This window comes from Anguilla anguilla, chromosome 2, assembly GCF_013347855.1.
Source record: "Anguilla anguilla isolate fAngAng1 chromosome 2, fAngAng1.pri, whole genome shotgun sequence".
In the NCBI taxonomy this organism is placed as follows: Eukaryota; Metazoa; Chordata; class Actinopteri; order Anguilliformes; family Anguillidae; genus Anguilla; species Anguilla anguilla.
Window position 1 is genome coordinate 72766307 of NC_049202.1, and position 21953 is coordinate 72788259.

The following is a 21953-nucleotide window of genomic DNA, read 5'->3' on the forward strand; positions in this document are numbered from 1 at the left end:
ATTTACGCCATTCAAAATGGCCACCCACAACTGACTACTGCATAAACCCAGCTGGCATAAATAGGGTGAAGAACATGCCCACATTCTGCCTTATTTCTGTAGTCTACAGAAAGCACTGCACACACAGAGCTGCGGTGGGGCGGGGCCTACAGTGGCTTGCGGGCGGGGCCTGGGGGGGGCCTGGCAGCCCCATTGGGCAGCACATCGCCCACAGAGGGGAGGTTTGGGGCAGCAGGGCACTTCCTGACTGCTCAGGTACATCAGACACCTGTAGTTTGTCACTGCGTAACCAGGTATGTAAGTAAATAATATAATTAGACCAGAGAGGGAAGATGAGAACAGGCCATTCAGTCCATCTAGGTAGTTCACCTGGCCACCTGCACGGCCAGCCTCCTGCACAGTGTAAAAGCCAGACCTGGAGACACTGAGGGTCTCTCCCTCTACTGAATGACCTGGCAAGCAGTAACACACACTGACCAAAAAAACCCCTTCCTGATAGCAATGGCGAAATGTACCAGCAACTGATTTCCACCTGCACACCTCACCTCACAAAACTCAACCTGAAGTGCGGTTAGTAGCTCGCTACAATCACAAAAGATAATCCGCATAAAATAAAAAACAAAAACAAATCTTCAACCACCCCCTGTCGCTTTCTGCTGAGCTCAAAAAGATGTAGTTATTTAGCCTAACTCTTTATTCATAACGTTACATTTTGAAATCACCAAATAAAATAAATGCTGACCAAGAAAATAACATAATTGCGCAAAGCCAAGATTCTCTGGCTGCCGAACGATTGGTCGATTCGTCGCACAGATCAATCGGCAGACTGACCAGCTGTATGGTCCGTATACCCACCCTGCTCTCCGCGCCAGATCTCTGCCTGGTACTTGGCACCATCTCCAGCTTGGCATTGTTGGGCAGGCTGGCGAACCGCCACTGCTGAGAAAGATCCAAAACCGTTCTCTGGAACCTGTGAATTAACAGACACGGTCTTCTCTGGGCCCTGTGGCAGTGCGTTTTCCTCGTATGTGATTAACTTATTTTTTTATATATATTTTTTTTACATATATCATATATGCCCGGTTTATTTCGCATTCACTTACAGTTGATTTTACCGAAGAAAAAGAATACTAAGCTTTTTTGGATAACGGTAAGGCCACATGCCTTAATATGCTGCATTCCCAGAGTACACGAGCACATGCTTTGCACAAACACAGTTTTTTCATCGGTCAGCCAATAAAAATGTAAGAGTCTGTCATGTAGTCAATCAACTATAACTATAATGCCTTTACGTGCAGACTTAAACTACTGTAGCAACAGATGGGTCACAACTGAAATTAATAAAGAATTAAATGACAACAATCCCAAAATACGTTCTCTGTCGTAGTGTGGACGGTGGATATGTAGGTTGTGGATACGCAAATTAAGCCAGTAATTTGAGCATTCACCCATTCTGCTTTTACAGTATCAATGCAATATGCGAACTTAATTGTCTGTCCTCGACACGGGTGATATTTGTTCTTACTTTCAAAAAAAAAAATAGACGAACAACAAAATAACAAAGCTGGTAAGCTTTGTAGCAGAATTAGCTAGCGACACCTATCCTAGCAACAAATCAGCTAAGTAACCGAGTAACAAATTGACGTACCTAGTTGTCGACCAACGTGATTAAGAATGACCAAACAGCTCATATTTAAACATTGACTAACTACACCCGTACTGGTTGACTAAAGATCACAGGTCACGAAAATGTAACTGATGTTCAGAGTATTTGTTACCACAGCTAGCTTAGCTAGAAAATGAAAACACTGTTAACCCACTTGAGATCATAGTCGTCGGGACAGAATCCTTGCTTCTTGCAAACGTCATCCAAAACCTAAAAATAAGTACATAAAAATGATCGCTTTAGAGATCGAGCAGATTGTTTAGTATAAATGCTGACATGTTGACGGTAGCAAGAGCACAATTTCACTTTCCTGCACACAGCTGGCCGATCCAGCAAAACCGAACTGTCATTGTTCTGACGAAATTGGGAAATAACTCGCGCGGTTCTGTCACGACATAAGACACCTTGTTGATAAATAATGTACTCTAAAAGCCTGCATTCAACCTTTATCTTATTTACCTGTAATAAAGGCGTGCTGTGGGAGATTTTTACAGTTTGCCTCCGTCCATTCGGAGCGAGCACTGTCACGGCCGTACTGCTGGCTGCCATTGTGATGTGACGTCACATTGTTTGTTTGAATCAACTTTAATGACAGCGCTGTTCCAAAGCGTACAACTTTCTACTGATGCGCGTTAACATCAGTAGGTTACATGCCCTTTTTATTTGACAGGCTTTTTCAGATAGGTTCCATCCTGCTGTAGGTGCTTCAAATGATCCGTAAAATACGACTGCTATATCTGCGTTTGTTAAATGGGTTGAAAAGTTTGAAAATCAGACGAGAACAGAATAGCCAATTTTATCCACAATAAATGCTCTCGACACGGCCAAAGCCTAGTTCCTGTTACCAAAGAATATTAAATATGACGGTAATATTTTGTTCCATTTTAACGTAGTTACTAACATTTATTTGTTTACTGTATTGTTGAGTGACAGCTACTGACTGGGATCATGTTCCTCCTGCCGAAACTAACTCTCCTTCCTACTGTTAATGAGAAATATTTTGATTGATTGACTGATTCACAGGGAAGGTAACAGTTCAAATCAAATCAAAATGCATTTATATTCCGCATTTCACAAACGATTGTCACAATACGCTTCACAGACAACCCTGGCCTTAATACCCACAGGAGCAAGCCTACAACAGTGGAAAGATAAATGGTAAATGGACTGCATTTATATAGCGCTTTTATCCAAAGCGCTTTACAATTGATCCCTCTCATTCACCCATTCACACACACACTCACACACCAACGGTGAAAGGCTGCCATGCAAGGTACCAATCATTACATTACATTACAGGCATTTGGCAGACACTCTTATCCAGAGCGACGTACAACAAAGTGTATAACCATGACCAGGAACAAGTGTGTTGAAAAGCCTAGAGGGAAGTACAGTACCAAGTGCAGAGAACGACCGCGTAGTTTACCTTGGACCCTGTAGGTTAATCTGATCAACACAAACAAAAGCATCAACAAAGCAGTCTATGCAAATAATACAAGCAATAACTGAGTAGGCACGAGTGCAATAACTAAGTCAACTAAGATAAAACAGCTTACCTAGCTACAACCCTAAGCTAACATAGTCAATTAGAGTCTACAGGGAGGTAGGGAGGGATGGGGAGAGGTGCAGCCTGAAGAGGTGTGTCTTCAGTCGTCACTTGAAGGTGGTCAGGGTCTCAGCTGTTCTGACCTCCACGGGAAGGTCATTCCACCATTGTGGAGCCAGAACAGACAGGAGACGTGATCGGGAAGTGCAAGTTCGAAGAGGGGGAGGTTGCAGGCATCCTGAGGTAGCAGAATGGAGGGGTCTGGCTGGCATGTAGGGTTTGAAGATCTTGTGGAGGTATGCTGGGGCTGATCCCTTGACTGCCTGGTATGCTAGGACCAATGTTTTAAATTTGATGCGAGCCATCACAGGCAGCCAGTGGAGGGTAGTGAGCAGGGGAATGATGTGGGAGTGTCTGGGGAGGTTGAAGACCAGACGAGCTGCAGCATTCTGGATGAGTTGCAGGGGTCTGATGGCAGATGCCGGTAGGCCAGCCAGAAGAGAGTTGCAGTAGTCCAGGTGGGATAGTACCATTGCTTGGACCAGGAGCTGGGTTGAGTAGGTGGTGAGAAAGGGGCGGATTCTCAATCAGCTCATTGGGAGCAATTAGGGGTTAGACGTCTGGCTCAGGGACACTTTGCACGCCCAGGGCGGGGGATCGAACTGCTCTTACCTCCTGAGCTATGTTGCCCCTGATAAAACTCCCTGGTAACAAATAGGAAGAAACATCAGAAGGAAACAGACTCGGGGGGGGGGAACCCATCCTCCTCTGGTCGGCTCAATGTGTAGGTTTAAATTAACAACACGGTCAGTCAGTGTTCACGTGAATCAGATTAGTGGCAGCTAGGTGACAGTCCTGAGATGGTGGCTCAGATCGAACAGTTCAGGAACATGTATCTCAGATCGAACAGTTATCTCTCTCACACTCCACCTCTGCATAAAAACCCTCACACAAACACAGCACCTCCACTGACACCGCCTGCACTCTTGTTGTTTTTGATTGGTTTGTGCTGCTGAAAGCGTGCACACGATCTTCAGTCTCGTTATTTGAAACTACTGTTAGATCAGGTTACATCAAAGAGGATCGGGATGGATCCGTTTCATAAAAGGGACAGGCTTGGAATCACATCATCAGAAACAGGTGTCGGGGTCTCGCTCTGAGAACAAAGGCAAAAAATCGGCATCTATAAAACCCTCCGTATTTCACAGTATAGTTTATTTCAATTCCTTTTAAGTGGCATCCGAGCTTTCTTCTTCCAGAGCACAGACCTTCTGGCGCCTTTCTGTGTTTCTGTGACAGACGCAATACAAAAATGAAGCTGTCGTTTTCCTGATTGGACATGCCGCAGCGTGGAATGCGGTGGGAGCGCATTTAACATTGAGCCCGCTCTGATGTCACAGTGCACTTTTTAATACAATTATTTTCACATAATACAAGAAAAAATAATTGTTTTTTTTATTTTGTAAACGTGACATGCCATTCATTTCTGCTGTTTTTCTGCTGCTTCTGCTTTCACTGTGGATAACTCGGCAGAATGCCTACTGCTCAGTGCAGATTTTTTAGTATGTGATGGGCAGTATGCAAAAACATGTCCTCCATACTATTTTCCAGCCATAATGCGGAAGTTGTCCCACCCTTGCAGTAAAAATGCCCCGCCTCTTCCTCTGTGTTTCATGGGCCCTCCCACACTGTTCTGTGTGACCTCCTAAAAAGTGTGGTTTACTTCCTGAAAAGTGTGTGCTCAAATGCACTCTGCAAAATCCCAGAAATAAGCATGTCATGGGATTTACAAGTAGACTACATTTCGAGAAAATTTCACCTACTCAACAACTTTCTCTTCCAGTGTACTTAACGGCCATATACTCATTAGTAGGCAAGTGCGCTGCTTCAGACACGGCCAGAGTGTTGCTACAGCCTTATGAAGGCTGAGACATTTTTTAATGTTGGTGCTCTAATGCTTATGGCGAGTGGTTGGAGGTGTGGGGGGGGGGGGTTAGTAAGCTGTGTTGGACTCGGCCTAAGTTTGTGGAGATGCTTGAATTGAGTGACAGCGCGTGGGGGCTGTGCCTCTCCCATTGCCCTCCCTGGAACGAATCAGCTACGAGCATCCGTCTGCGAGTGATTTAGGGCTGCATTTTGGGGTGGGGGGTGGGGGGGTGGGCGGAAGAACTGTGATAAAACGGGGTGTAAGCCAAAGAGACGGGGCACAATCATGGACAGACAGCCACCGCTCGGGGACCTCTCCCACATGTCCAAATCTTAATGGGTGTCTGTTTGAAGTTCCCTCGATGAATGCCATCAGCTCAGCGTGTACAAATGCGCATCACACCCCACAGCGCAGCGTATTCGACTGCGCATCACTGCTGCAGCTCAGTGTGTTCAACTGCGCATCACACTGCAGCAGCTCAGCATGTTTGACTGCGCATCACTGCAGCAGCTCAGCATGTTTGACTGCGCATCACTGCAGCAGCTCAGTATGTTCGACTGCGCATCACACTGCAGCAGCTCAGCGTGTTTGACTGCGCATCACGTCAGGCCGCAGCAGACCCTGGGCGTTCGGAGTACGGGGCCTGCCAAGCTCTCTCTCCACATTTTTCAAGCAGGTTTCATTACAGAGTGCTTTCTAAAAAGGTCTATAGACTTCCCAACAGGATGACTCATGGACCAGAAGTCTTCTGAGAGGTTTCTGCATTTGCGGATGCATGCCTCCTCGACCATGCTATTAAGAGTATTTTGCCAGTGATACATTTGTATTTCATTGAGCCTTGTTGATTGTTACGACTTGTATAGTTGGCCTAACTACTAACACCGTCTTGGCGTTAGTAGCTAGGCTTAACTAATGTATGTCGCTCTGGATGTCGCTCTCATGTGCCAAATGATTTTAATATAATGTAATGTAAGACCTAATGTGAGACGTACTATACAAGGCTTAGCAATCAACAAGGCTTTATTATATACTTATGTATAACTGGCAAAATACTTTTGACGCTGGACTTTATCTTGATATATTAATCAAGATTAAGCCCACACTGTTAGGGACGCATCGACACACTTGAATATACTTCCATTTGGAAATGTATATTGCCCCGATAACACTGAAAGGTAATGTCACTGAAAGGTCAACCACAGGTACGCATGTGCATGGTACTGACACAAATCTGCCACTGTGGCTACAGAGGTGGAAATTCCAGGTTCTGAAAGTAAAACTCCTTTTGTTCCAATCACCCGGATTTGTTAAATAGCACAATTCATCAGCCAGGAGGTAAGGCTATTAGTGAAATAAGCTGTCTGAGTTCATGGGTGGACACATGGCAGGACTTTTACTTTCTGGTCCCTGGACTTATGTGTGGATAAGTTGTCTGTGGTGTTTATAAAGAACTGTGTGTATGAAAATATATTTGGTCAACTGATGACTTTTAGGCTAAGCTTTTGGCTTGTCGACAATGGTTGGAATTTACTTCCTGTAAAGGGGTGTAATCAAAATATCTAGATTATTTATTATTAATATATTTAATTATTCTTATTCAGATCTGATTAGCTAGCTAATCTTAAAGTTGTTCACAGGGTTAATACAAAAATAAAAGGTACATAATAAATAAAAAGTATGCCATTTAAATTTATTCTACTCATTTTTTAATCGTGTGTAAATTGGCTTTTTTGACATGCCAATGGTATGTTTTCTTCTCCCTTGGGTAAACTATTTGCCGTGGTTATTGCTCAGCATACATGAGCCTTTTCTCTTGTCTTTCGGTAGGTTTACTCACACCTCGCTGATGTGTTTGAAATCACCGCCTATAGAAGACGGGTCGGAATAATCTACCGCCACAATTGATGGAGAGGTTTGCGCCTGCGGTCCGTTTAGCATCGCGACCGAGCCTGTGTATTTGTCTGAGTGGATCGCTGTCCCGGGAGACAGGTCTATTGTAGTCCTGTTTTACATACTAACAAAAGAGCGCTCGTGCTGTATGGCCGCCCATCAGTGCGCGTGGGTTTCCCGGTAACCAAATAGCCGCGTGTGCTTGCGGGTCTATTGTTAGAAACAACAGGTTTCTGCAAGGTTAAGCGTTCCATTAACACCAGCCCTACACTCGTCTCTCATCTCGCCGCCTGGGGACTGATAAACTCTTACGAGGGGATCCAGCAAAGTCCATAAAGCACTAATGTATTTATGCATTTATTGTACGCAATGGCTAATGAAGACATAATCGACCCCCCTCAACGCGTAGCAGGAATGAGTCAATTATCATTGCAATTATGCTGGAAATTAAGCATCAAAGGACCATGAGTGTCAATCACTTCGAGATTCTTCGACGGGGTTCTGTTTTTTTTAATGTTTTTTTTTTTCATTTTCCATTGAAGAGTTGTCTTACAAATGCATCTACAACATGCGCTATTTTTTCAGTTTTTAACTCGTGGCAATTTGCACAATCTATCTGAAACATGACTGTATTTTTAATTAGTATCGGTTCGGTCTGATCAAGGATTTTAACTATATATGGGACCAGAGAATGTTTTAGGTGCTCTGGATTATTAACAATGAATGAATGGTACAAGACCCTTGTTTTTCTTAATCTTTTTTCTTTATGAAGTTTATGCCTATTTCGACTACGTCTCCATTTATACACAACTGTGTTTAACGAGGGTCGGTCATTTGTTCTCAGGTTTGACCGTCTTTCTGTTTGACATTGTTTATTTGACTAAGTATATAGTCAAATAAACAATTGTGGACTATAGTCTATAATAATGTTTCTTATGTTTAATTTTAACGAAATGCAAATACACTTTTTCATCAATCCTATTATCTGGAAATGATCGAGATACCTATTATTGTAATGATGTACATACGTCAGACATCCAAGGCAGTAAAGGTCATATTTGCAATCAAATATGTAAAATATAGGCCTACTGGAATCGTATTTGCGTGTTATCTCCATCTAAATGCTGTCGTTTAGCCCGCTGAGAGGCACGCGCTGAAGATATAAGCAATGGATTTGGCGTTTCACTGTAAACGCTAATACCAAAAATAACTCTTTGGATTGACCTTGGTATTTCCTGTTATTGGTGCTGTTATCTTTAAAGTGCTAAAAGTGACTGAGCGTTTACTTGACATCCTGTAATCTTAAAATTACAGACCTCGGTCGGCGTACAGACAACCGCGAATCAGTCGGGTTCATTTGACCTGTCAGTCTTCCAGGTTTTGCTCGCTCGCGGCTCTCTGTGCGTTTGCGCAGATTTAATGTGCCCTCGCGGTAGACGCAGAGAACGTAGATATATTGGCGATATATGTTACCCGAAGAACACATTAATAAACTGGTATGGGGTGAGCTGCTATAATAATGCAAACTGCACTGAAAAAAGTCATTTCGATTTATTCAGTTGAACTCTGGACAGTGCTTCCCCATGATTTTCTCTATTTAAATGGATCTTACAGATTTCTTCGCACGTTCGCACCTTAAACATTAAATGATTGCGTTTAATAAAGATGGTCTGTAGATTGCGTGGATGGTCTGGTTGAATTCTCTTCAAGGAGATGCTCATTTTTTCGGTGAAGGGCGCGCGATGTGTCTATAGAAAGACGCCGTATGGGACTGGGGGCGGGGCGAAGAGGGAGGGGGAATGAAAGTGGCGGTTGCTTTGATCGTTAGGGGCCCCCTGTAAATAAAATAAAAAAGTGTCAGTGTGCTCTTTCCCAATCTGAAAAACCAAACTGCTCTGCGCCATTCTGGATATCGGGTCATCCTAAGGGAACTGGATTTGTTTTCCGCAAATAACCATGAGGTTAAATTTAAGAATCGGACAAATCTCTTGACTGACTTTAGTTAATTTCTTAAAGCTAAAGACACATCACAAACGTGGGAAAAATCTATAAATAACGGGGCACTGCTACACAATTAAGTTTAACTTTACTCTCCACTTCGGTTGAAATTGTATATTTGTTTCTGGCTCAGACTCACTCACTACAACACACATTACATTACATTACAGGCATTTGGCAGACGCTCTTATCCAGAGCGACGTACAACATTAAACATAAGGACGAACAATAAATAAGCACGCGGCGGCACGTGGGATACCAACAGCCCATCTGAGCGTAGCATCACATCCAACATTTAAACGGCATCAGTGTGAGACCGCCAGGCATGTAACCTGATACCGATTTTTCTTTTAAAAGACTGACCTTGTGTATGCTACTCACAGTATCCGCTGCGCACATTAACTCAACAATTAGCGTACTATGAATACATACATATAGGCCACTGTTTCTAATCCACTTTCAAATTTTGTATTGTAAAATAAAAACCTCGAGGCCCATACAGTTCACATTAAATGTATTATTATTATTGATATTTCCCAAATTATGACATTATTTAAGTTGTTTTATTGTCTATCGCGATTACGCCGTTGAGTAGGAAAGACAAGGGGAGCTCAGGCCTATAAAAACGAACGGACTGAGAAACATGAGAATCGAGAGGAGCATCCTCCTATATGGACACTAAACCCAAATAAATCGCCGATAAATAGCTTTGCCCTTAAACGTTATTTGCGTATCAATCCTTGCAAATTGCCCAAGGCGTGCGCCCGTCAGTTAAAAACGGAAGTGTTTCCCTTCCGCCGCAGTTATCACAGAAACGCCTATGGGCGCGCGCCCCATCCGATCCTCATTTCTTAAAAGGTTACGTGAAGGTGAGCGGTCTTGTTTTAGGGAAATTGCCTCTGTCTGAATAAACAAACTGTGTCTTCCTTATCCTCCTTGGCTATCGGCGAGGAAATAAAACTTCAAACGGAGTCCTAAGCGCTTTAAGCGCCGTGTTTGTCCAAGGCCATGGGGGGTGGTCGGGCGCGGTGGAGGGGGGGGGGGGCTATTGCATTGCAAATCGGAAGTATCCAAGGAAAAGAGAAGATATTTGATTCATTACAAATAAATACTTTCTGATGCTCTGTTCTATTTTTATGCGGGGATTAGTGGAAACGAACAATATTTTACACATTTATAGCCCTCGCGTTTGCTGCCGTTCTGCCACAAACCAAATTATAGTTCCATTGTAATTTTTTGAATCTGGAGAAAGTGCTGCTATAGACTGTGGCACCGTTTGTTTGTTTTACTTTCCAGCCATTGAGGCTAACGAGTTACATGAGAGTAATTCTCACTCAATAAATTGGTTTGGAATGGAACGCAGCATTCCAAGGCACGGAAAAACAGTACATCCGGGGGAGGGGGGGGGGGGGGGGGGGGTGGAAACATCGCACATCAGAGGAGCCAGCGCGTGGGCATCTTTCTCAATAAATTAAAAGCGGAGAAAGTATGCCGCACGAGACCACGCCCCGAGTCCAGCCCTCTGTCGTGATTGGCTCAGGGGACCGAGAAGGGGGAAAAGTTTGAATAAAAATCCAATGTCTGTGGTGGGTAGAATTATTAATTCACAGCAGGCGAGACCCAGGACCGTTACATTAATGAGGATTTCCAATCACTATTCATAAAAGTTTGGGACTAAAGCAAGAAAGGGCACAGGCATTTAGAAACGTGTTGAGTAAAAATAACCGTTAAAATATTAAAAACTACGAATGTACTTTCTTAATATATAATACAAGGTACTATTTTATTCATTTTTTGGGGGGACGCTGCATCAGCAAATATGCCACAAAATCAAAAGCATATCTTTTTATATGCTAAGGGAACATTTTGCAGCGGGTAAAAAACCTTGAACCCCTGATTCTCACCACTGAAAAATAAGTGCCAAGAGAAGTTTGCTTCAGAATCTCAAGTTTCCTTTTTTAACAGTTCTATTAATTATTGTTTCCATTATATCATTTTGCTTTTGCTCCAAACATCTATCCGAAAACAGCAGGAAGAAGACATCTCCAGATAGCCCCCTGAACCGAGCAAGTCAAGGTGAGACGGAAAATGAACTCCTGCAAGTGGTACCAGAGAACAATTCGGAGTCCGAAGCTGTTCCACTCGGTTCTGCTGCTCGTGCTGCTGCAGTCAGGAGCTCTGGGGGCGAGGAAGATGCGAGGCAGCCGCGCGCAGCCACGACGGGCACAGCCGTCCCCGCAGTACAGGGAGCGGGGCGAGGCGACCGAGAGCTTTCCCTTGGACTTCACCGCGGTCGAAGGGAACATGGACAATTTCATGACCCAAGTGAAGAACCTCGCGCAGTCCCTCTACCCGTGCTCTGCGCAGAAACTCGACTACGACATGAAGCTGCGCTTTTTGGAGAATACGTCGGTCACGTGCAACGATGGAACCCCGGCGGGGTGAGTGCCTTGTCTGACAAATCATTAGAGTAAAGCGCCTTTTTTTAGAATGTGGATTTGTCGACTTAGTTGGTATACCAAAGATCACGACAGACAGAATCGCGCGACGTCCAGTTACCCGGGTGTGTTTTTTCCCCCTGTGACGCGAATACATGCAGCGGCTGTGCAGCTGCGGCCGGGCACCGGAATTTAATGCTGAGTGTCCTCTGATCCCTGTCAAACATTTGCCCTGAACCCCGGCGCTACATTCCTTTCATCAACGAATGTCCCGCAGTGGAATTTGCGGTGTGACCACAGCGAAGAATGCTTTTCATGTGTGCGCCACTGGGTTGAAAACGAATGCACCACATGCAACGTAGTATGGCGAAACAATTATTTAAAACACACTGCTTTAGTTGCTCCGGCGGTTTCAAACAGAACAGAATAGAACCACACTTGTTTGTGTTATTCATTGCAGTTCCTTCTCCGATACTTTTTCATTTCATTTTAGAAACATAACAAAATTGTAATATAGTGTCGCTTTTGAAGAAAAACCGAAACACGACAAATTTCGGTCAAGCAGAATTGACGGGACTAGCTGCAACAGGTGTCTTCGTGAGCGCGCATGTAATTCACGGTTTAGAGGGGGAACCAGTAGTCAATTAGCAGTTCCCTCTCCTCGGAAAGAACAATCAATCCTAGCGGGAAATTGAAATTTTGATGGCACAATTGATGTCAACGAAATATTCGACTTCATAGATAAATATATATTTCACACCAGAATTGTTTCCAGACACGCTTCTAAAAAAAATGACAGGCGAGCGAAATTTTATTCAGTGAATTTTTTCTTCTGTTTTTTTTTCTGCTTCCTTTGTCGGCGGCTGGATTGCGCAACCCATCAAAGGGAACGACACTGGCAACGGGCTATTGCTTGTTCATTGTATGATTCCGTTTTCTTTTGTGGCCTAAATATGCGACCGCGGAGGGCTGTAAACTGTCCGCGCCTCTTATGCGGGAACACAGGATTGCAAATACCCGTGAGCTCAAATATAAATCACGTTTTATAGACTCGGAACTTTTTGGAAAGCAGCATATCGGGGTTCGGGGTGACACTTAACGGCGGTTCCCAACCACGGTCTTGGGGAACCCTGTGCACGCGGGTTCTCGTTCCAACCACAATTGCAACACCAGAATTTTAACAAAGCTGTTTAATAAAATTTTTCTTAATTAAGCGTCTTTCGTGATTGGAGGGATTGTTTACCCTCTTAAGTCACATTATGTCACAAATAGCTATGCATACCACAACGAAGTCACATGTTCACGTTGCGCTTATTGTGCTATGTTGAAAAATAATTGCATAAATGAGGTTAAAATATATATATATATTTAACTGAACAAATTAAAAGTGCGGACACATAGCCACTAAAGCTAACCATTTGGTAGATAATTAAGAATTAAAAGACAAAGTTAATGATAACAAGCCAAACCTTCATCGTGTTAATAAGGGAATAATGACGAAATAACGTAAACACATCAGCTCAACAACCTAATTGTCAGCGTATTGATTCACCTCAGTTTTTAATATGATCTGTTAAAAACGGTAACCTCTTTTTAGGGAATTGCAATATAGCACAAGAAGCAAAATTTGAATATGGGACTTTTATTCTTGGCATAAATAGCTATTTCTGACACAGTGTGGCTTAAGAAGGTATATAATCCCTCTAAACATGAAAAGCACCTAATGAAGAAAAAATTGCAGCCTGTTAAAATTCTGGAATTGCAATTGTGGCTAGAACGAAAGCCAGCACACACAAGGGGTCTCCAGGACCGAGGTCGGAAATCACTGCTTTAAGAAAACATTTGTCTTCTCAAGAGGGATCAACGTATCCGAAGAACCAAAAAACAAAACAAAACAAAAAACATGGCGTTTAATAAGGACAGTAACTTTAACAATGGGGAAAAGGGTGAATTCGTTAGACTGTGAGGGTTACTCTAATGGAAATGTCCGCAGACATATATCTAAATCTTGCTTTATGACTTCACTGCGGTCGGTGTCAAAAATCATCTGACTGATGTATTGTCAAATCACCTGTCACACCTGAACAAGTCCCAGGGCTGGTAACTAGCAGAGATTTTATGACCGTTTTCTCTGGCAAAATTGATTTGCGTAAAGGAGTTGGACCGTTTTCTCTGGCAAAACTGATTTGCGTAAAGGAGTCGTTTTTCGTGGTGTAGAAAACGTTTAAGTTGTCACAGAAATGTGTCTGTAGTCAAATCATCCGGCATGCCTAGAGGAGGCGCGGGGCAGAACCACTCCGAGGCCAGTCACGCGACTCGGCGCCGTATGTGTGCGCCGGTGTCGGCATGAGTGCGGGGCGCCGGGGGAGAAACGCATTCCAGGCAGATTTTTTAAGTAGCACCCCGCGGATGTCCAGCGCCTCCGAGATGAATCGTCGGGGGGAGAGAGGTGGATTTCGAGCAAAAACTCCGACGTGCACAGACGGCAGTCTGGCTGCTGCGCGGGGTAATCAAAGTTCACGCGCTCAAGTCACGAGCGGGAGTTGGGGCCCTCCAGAGGTCGGTTCCGACAGAGTGTTTTTTTAATTTTTTTTTTTTTTAATAGTCTCTCTCGGTCTGTCTTTTCTTTTTGGAGTGGCATCCTGCGCGTGACCCCATTCCGCAAAAACACTGTTTAATATACAGCATAGTGTATATAAGCGTTTGTAGTTTTTTGTCACAGCGGGGCTTTGGCGTTGCAACAGTGAGGACCTCGCAGTCGCCAGCCTGTCGGCCCCGTTGCTCTCTCTGTACTGTCTCTGTGTCGAGGCGTGTCGCCCGGGCAGCACGCAGAGCGCGGTGAATTACTCACGCGGGGCCTCGGCAGATCAAAAGGATTCCTGGCGTAAAGACGCAGCGGTTTATGTGATGCCGAATTACTCGCGCGGCGCGTCTGGCTGCCATTCAAAAACTACCCTCCTCACTCACCCGACGCATGCGCGCTCCGTGCCCCCCTCTCCAGAGCAGAAAGACTCTTCCCCTGTCTGGTATGTCTGTGTGCAGAAACAGGCTTATTTTCACAGTGGTAGTAATTACAGAATTGAAGCTTGTGAGGAAGGAAAGAGGAAAAGAAGCGCACACACACACACTCTCCCTCTCACACACAAATGCACACGCTCTCACACATGCACACACACGCACACACACACACACTTTCTCTCTCACACACATGCACACACACGCACACACACACACTCTTTCTCTCTCACACACACGCATTCACACACGCACACACACATACAGCTTGTAGAGCAGAGGTCAGTGTGTTGTAATCGTGGCTGATTTCTAGGAACAGGACGGATGGCAGTCGCCCAGATGGAACCAGGCAGGGAGCGCTGGAGGCAGGGCCTGTGGGTCGAGGGTTCTGGGTTCCGTATGGAGATGTACTTGTTTATCTGCAGCTAATGCCAAAGATTCAAATGAACAGAGTGACAGAAATGGCGGATGGTGGCTCAGAGACTGCATGTGTGCTGTGTGCAATGCGACGATGCACAGGAGTGCTGCAGCGAAGGAGAGCCACCGGCATCATGCAGCAGTGCAGCTCCTCATGCAGCAGTATAGCTCATAATGCAGCAGTGCAGCTCACCATGCAGCAGTGCAGCTCATAATGCAGCAGTGCAGCTCATAATGCAGCAGTGCAGCTCATCATGCAGTGCTGGGCTGCAGAGATGCATTATGCTGCAATCTTGCATGGAGAGGTGCTTACCTGCGCTGACCCCCCCCCCCACCCCCACCCCACCAGCTCATGTTGCAAACACACCTCCTTTGAATCAGGGAAGTGCAGGTAAAGGTGGGGTCCACTGCCTGGTTCCATTCCCACAGGGCTGACTCTCACTCCCTGCTCTGGCTCTGTGTCAGAACACATACAGCAGTCATTGAATTCCCTCCTGGGCCCTGTTTCCCCAAGCAAGATTACTGAGTTCACTGGATAACCGTGCTGAGTAAAACCCAGAACAGCTCTTTTTCTACGTTCCAAATTTGGGAGGGTTCCGGGTTTTTACTCAGTGCAGTTATCCAGCGAACTCAGTAATCCTGCTTGGTGAAACAGGCCCGTGGTCCAACACGCGTGTGCCAAGTGGGCAGTGCCCCATCCAGCACACGCGTGTCAGTCACGTGCATGTCGCTCAGTCTCCATGTACAGGACACATGTGCGTCAAATGTTAAGCATGTGCATGCGTGTCACGCGCATGTTTCCTGAGCCCGCACCGCCACCCTCCTACCCACCAGATCGCTGGTGGCACAATCGCAGAGGACGAGAGCTGTCTGGGAGCTAGCGTTAGCGTTGGCGTGTCACATTAGCCTTAGTATTAGTGTTGGCATTAGCATTGGCGTGTAGCATTAGCGTTGGCATGTCACGTTAGCGTTGGCATGTTGCATTAGCGTTGGCATTAGCATTGGTGTGTAGCATTAGCGTTGGCATGTCACATTAGCATTAGCGTTAGCATTCATTAGCGTTAGCATTGGCATGTTGCATTAGCGTTGGCATTAGCATTGGTGTGTAGCATTAGCGTTGGTGTGTCACATTAACGTTAGCATTAGCATTGGTGTGCAGCATTAGTGTTGGCGTGTCACATTAGTGTTAGCATTAGCGTTGGCGTGTAGCATTAGCGTTAGCATTAGTGTTGGCTTGTTGCATTAGGGGGTAAACAGCTGTGTAACTTTCGGTTAATTTCACCCCGGCTAACAATGGGACGTTCAGGACCCCTCGGCTGATAAAAGGGCGATTGGCTCGCTCTGCTGCGCAGATAGCCCCCCGTGGCCAGCGCATTAACAGCCTGGTGCCTCTCGCAAAGCGGGAAAAAAAATACTAATTCGGTAATTAAATCTCTTTTCAGGACTCCTTTTGAAAACTGGCCCAATCCTCTCTATTGGAAACAAAAAAAGAAAAAAAGAAGAGAGGCATTCTAGCCATGAAATGAAAGCCAAATGTTCTCCCTCTGATCAAAGGGCCGGGCTGCGGCACATGTTTTTTGGAGTTGCAACGCGGAGCGACTCGATGTGCAGAGCGACATGGCGCTAACGGACAGGAACTCGCAACCCCTCCGTGTTACCATGGAGATAATGAGCGTGCGGCACCAGCCATTTTATTTCATTTTTTTATGATTTTTTAAAAATCCCTGCACTGTCACTCTGGGATTTGTGTTTTATTTTTTGTTTTTAATGGATTGGTGCCACACAGATGCTATGCAGATTTTCTGATCGCTATAGTGTGTGGACGCGCATCTGTTACCGATGTTTTGCCAACGGGATGAGTCCGTCCAGATCGTATAAAGCTTTCTGAGCCTGAATACGCGGTGGTGGTAGGGAAGAGTGAAAGTGTGCCTGAAATTCTGTGTCCTGTGTCTGTTCTGCTAATTAGCGCGCGTCTGTACTGCGAATGAGTGCAACTGATTACGTGTCTGTACTGCGACTCAGTGCGACTGAGTACGTGTCTGTACTACGACTGAGCGTGTGTCTGTACTGAGTGTCTGTACTGCAACTGAGCGTGTGTGTGTACTGTGACTGAGTGTATGTCTGCACTGAGTGTGTCTGTACAGCAACTGAGTGTGTGTCTGTACTGAGAATGATTGTGTGTCTGTACTGCGACTGAGCGTGTCTGTACAGCAACTGAGTGCCAAGTGGGCAGTGCTGATCCAGCTAACGAGTGTCAGGCATGTGCATGTCCCTCGGTCTCCATGTACAGGACACGTGTGTCATATGTTAAGCATGTGCATGTCCCTCGGTCTCCATGTACAGGACACGTGTGTCATATGTTAAGCATGTGCATGTCCCTCGGTCTCCATGTACAGGACACGTGTGTCATATGTTAAGCATGTGCATGCGTGTTACATGTATGTTTCAGAGCCCTGGCCTTGGGGCCTCTTGCCCTGTTCCAGGTGCATACTGCACCCGCAGAGCTTCTCTCTTCTGGCCCAAAGCTTGTGTCAGAGATGGGTGTGCTTTCCAAGTGCTGTACCATGGAGGGGCTTATGGGAAACGCAGTGCCGTATGTCAAACTGGTGTGTGTGGGCGAATGTCTGGTAGCACCTGCCAAGAAACCTGGCGAGGCCACTTTCTTCTTTTTAAATGAAGTTTTGAAATACTCGGATGGCGTGAAAAACAGAAATCCGCAGTTATACAAGCGCACATGCACAAGTACACACACACACACACACACACACACATGCCCACGTACACGCACACACACGCCTGCACACGCACACACACCCACACACACACACGCCTGCACACACACACACACACATGCCCATGCACACACACACACACACACACACGCACACATATACACACACACACACACACACACATGCCCATGCACACATACACATACAGACACACACACACACATGCCCACGTACACGCACACACACGCCTGCACACGCACACACACCCACACACACACACGCCTGCACACACAGACACACATGCCCATGCACACACGCACACATACACATACAGACACACACACACATGCCCACGTACACGCACACACACGCCTGCACACGCACACACACCCACACACACATGCCTGCACACACACACATGTCCATGCACACACACACACACACACACACATGCCCATGCACACACGCACACATACACATACAGACACACACACATGCCCACGTACACGCACACACACGCCTGCACACGCACACACACCCACACCCACACACAAACTCCTGCACACACACACATGCCCATGCACACACACACACACACACACACACACACAATCAAGCACTGCCATTAGTGTCACCTGTTGGTCCTCTAGCATTTTTGTCTTGTCACAGAGCGAGTTGCTAGTGATGTATGTTTGCTGGCTATGGCAAAAAACCTTCTGCTCACAGACACGACAAAACGACATTTCTGTAGGTTTTAATATTTACAAAAGAAATCCTAAGATGAACCAAGGTCAGGATCTTTTGGAACCAGCACTTGATGACAGACCATTGCTATGTTTGAACACCAAGTCCAAACACATATGTGTGTGTGTGTGTGTGTATGCATTTGTGCGTCTTAATTCATCATGGGATGGTTTCCTGTGGACTCTTGCGTAGATGAGATCACAGACAGCCCCATGAACTCTTGACTCTGCCGTGGAATTCTGCAAAAACATTCCATCCCGTGTGCTAGAACAGCGGAGGCGCTACGGCAACGGCGGAACACGTGCGTCACCATGGTTACGTCCCCCTGCAATGCCGATGCTATCTCGGGAAGGAGGAGGCAGTGATTAGGCTGAAAGGAAGTGTAGCAGCACAGAAGCCCCCTGCAGAAACAGCCAGTTTAGCACAGCTGTGAGATGGCACAGTTAACCAGCCAGTTTAGCACAGCTGTGAGATGGCACAGTTAACCAGCCAGTTTAGCACAGCTGTGAGATGGCACAGTTAACCTGCCAGTTTAGCACAGCTGTGAGATGGCACAGTTAACCAGCCAGTTTAGCACAGCTGTGAGATGGCACAGTTAACCAGCCAGTTTAGCACAGCTGTGAGATGGCACAGTTAACCAGCCAGTTCAGCACAGCTGTGAGATGGCACAGTTAACCTGCCAGTTTAGCGCAGCTGTGAGATGGCACAGTTAACCTGCCAGTTTAGCGCAGCTGTGAGATGGCACAGTTAACCAGCCAGTTTAGCACAGCTGTGAGATGGCACAGTTAACCAGCCAGTTCAGCGCAGCTGTGAGATGGCACAGTTAACCAGCCAGTTCAGCACAGCTGTGAGATGGCACAGTTAACCAGCCAGTTCAGCACAGCTGTGAGATGGCACAGTTAACCAGCCAGTTCAGCACAGCTGTGAGATGGCACAGTTAACCAGCCAGTTCAGCACAGCTGTGAGATGGCACAGTTAACCAGCCAGTTCAGCACAGCTGTGAGATGGCACAGTTATCTAGCCAGTTTAGCACAGCTGCGAGATGGCACAGTTAACCAGTCAGTTCAGCACAGCTGTGAGATGGCACAGTTACCTAGCCAGTTTAGCACAGCTGCGAGATGGCACAGTTAACCTCAACCCCCCCACCCTGTGTCCGAGGCTTGAACAGCTAACCCTTCAGGAGAAGAACACCGCCCGTTTCCATGCCAGCGAGCACACAGCGGCACACCAGCGGGCCGCCGTCGGCACAGCCGTCACAGCAGCGTTCCGCGAGCGAGAGGAGACTCAGCCGCTGCAGGAATTTAAAAAATCCGGTGAACGGCGCTGCCGCTAGCCGACTGCTGTAGTGCCAGCTTGTGCCAACAGCTGTGCAGCTGCGCCAACCGCGGGCTGGCAGGTGCTTGCTTGCGGAGGGGCGGGGCGGGGCAGGGGGGCCTTGGGGGGGCAGAGCGGGTGTTCATAATCCGTGTCCTTCCCACACTCGTCCAGTTTTCCAGATTTCGTGGAAAGGCTATTTTTTAAAGTCACTTTGAACATTTGCGGAACAGGCTTCAAATAATATTTTGTTTTAAAAACAATTTTATTGCAGAAAGAAACATTTAAAAAATTTTAATTGGTCAGACTCATTGGTTATTGGTGTTAATTTTAATGATAGGCTATGTGCTTTGGCAAGACCGGGCGATCCCATGCCCATTATACAAAGCACAAACCCATTGCCCTGCTGCTGGGGTTCCTGACCGTCATGCTTCATTTAGGATCACGGCGTGATAAATCTTGTTATTGTCTGTGGACAGGAACCTGAACAATGTTCTTTATCCTTGTAGGTACTACATAAAGGAGTCCAAGGGAAGCCGGAGATGGCTGGTATTCCTGGAAGGTGAGTAGAACCCTGAGAGATATACTGTAGTCTGTAGAACCCTGAGAATTCACTGTTCTGTGTAGAACCCTGAGAGATATACTGTACTCTGTAGAACCCTGAGAATTCACTGTTCCCTGTGGAACCCTGATAGATCACTGTTCTCTGTAGAACCCTGAGAGATCACTGTTCTCTAGATATATGGAGTACCCTGCGAGTTTGCATTTGGGAATTTAACGGATTGTTTTATTCCACAGTGACCTACTAAGCTTACATTTTTTACATAGAATCTTAATGACACGCAAAAGTAATTCTTTTGCGATTCGATGCAATGATTAAACATTAAGAGAGCTTGTCCTGAGTCTCCTGTCCAAGCACAAAGCTTCCTGTTCTAAGTGGATCTGGCCTGAAGTCTCATTGGTGTACTGTGTTGGGCCCTTGTGTGTATTTAGTATGTAAGTCTGAGCTTTCTGTCTTTTCTCACCTGTAGTTTGCTTCTTGTTTTTCTTGTTTTTGTGCTGTGGCTCCTCAGGGGGCTGGTACTGCTTCAGCAAGGAGAACTGTGACGGCCGCTACGAGACCATGAGGAGGCTAATGAGCTCGTCCAAGTGGCCACAGACCAAGACAGGTGAGAGACTGCGGCACTGACATCACTGAGACTGTGGAACTGACATCACTCTGACTGAGACTGCAGCACTGACATCACTGAGACTGTGGAACTGACATCAGTGCGACTGAGACTGCAGCACTGACATCACTGAGACTGAGACTGCAGCACCCACATCACTGAGACTGTGGAACTGACATCACTGCGACTGAGACTGCAGAACTGACATCACTGAGACTGAGACTGCAGTACCCACATCACTGAGACTGTGGAACTGACATCACTGAGACTGTGGAACTGACATCAGTGCGACTGAGACTGCAGCACTGACATCACTGAGACTGAGACTGCAGCACTGACATCACTGAGACTGCAGCACTGACATCACTGAGACTGAGACTGCAGCACCAACATCACTGAGACTGTGGAACTGACATCACTGAGACTGCAGCACTGACATCACTGAGACTGTGGAACTGACATCACTGACACTGAGACTGCAGCACTGACATCACTGAGACTGAGACTGCAGCACTGACATCACTGAGACTGAGACTGTGGAACTGACATCACTGAGACTAAGACTGAGACTGTGGAACTGACATCACTGGGACTGAGACTGCAGCACTGACATCACTGAGACTGAGACTGCAGCACTGACATCACTGAGACTGAGACTGAGACCGCAGCACTGACATCACTGAGACTGAGACTGTGGCACTGACATCACTGACTGAAAGGTGTGGGTTGGGCCTGGCTGTAGTGCTCTGCTCCTGCTGTGGAGGGATTTTCACTGGGCCTGTGAACAAGCGGCTCTGGCTTAATGAGGAGTGTGTGTTTTTCGTGAAAGGAGGGAAAACACACGGTTTGTTTCTTCAGTAAAGCCCACAGCAGACCAAATCCGAGGGAGAAGTTTATTTAGTGAAGCATTCGTTTGGTGAAAGTCTGTGATTTTGTACTCAGTATTTCGGGTAGGATTTCATATTTTACACCAAATCACCTCCGCTGTGGGTGTGAGGGGTGTGCTGACTGCACCGTTGGGGGGGGGGGGGGGTGGTTTGGGATTGCAGAGCTGGAACAGCCGCCCCATTCAGAACCTGATGTTTTTCAGCCGCTAA

The 21953-nt window shown here is 46.2% G+C and overlaps 2 protein-coding genes across 3 annotated transcripts in view; one reads left to right on the forward strand and one right to left on the reverse strand.

Annotated features, from left to right (window-relative positions):
- aspscr1 (ASPSCR1 tether for SLC2A4, UBX domain containing) overlaps positions 1-2229 on the reverse strand; it is a 28304-nt gene extending 26075 nt beyond the window's left edge. Inside the window, exons 1-3 of the mRNA XM_035407151.1 lie at positions 2126-2229; positions 1821-1876; positions 856-970 (exon numbers count right to left, since the gene is read on the reverse strand). Of these exons, the coding sequence (XP_035263042.1) occupies positions 856-970; positions 1821-1876; positions 2126-2215 (261 nt within the window). The 5' untranslated portion in view covers positions 2216-2229. The remainder of the gene's footprint in view (positions 1-855; positions 971-1820; positions 1877-2125) is intronic.
- Positions 2230-10648: 8419 nt separating this feature from the next.
- Positions 10649-21953, forward strand: part of notum1b (notum, palmitoleoyl-protein carboxylesterase b) — a 17216-nt gene continuing 5911 nt past the window's right edge. Inside the window, exons 1-4 of one of the 2 annotated variants that reach the window (XM_035403699.1) lie at positions 10649-10802; positions 11057-11468; positions 20197-20249; positions 20761-20856. In XM_035403699.1, the coding sequence (XP_035259590.1) occupies positions 11116-11468; positions 20197-20249; positions 20761-20856 (502 nt within the window). In that variant the 5' untranslated portion in view covers positions 10649-10802; positions 11057-11115. Of the gene's footprint in view, positions 11469-20196; positions 20250-20760; positions 20857-21953 lie in introns of both variants that reach the window. The other variant, XM_035403697.1, reaches the window with a different exon arrangement.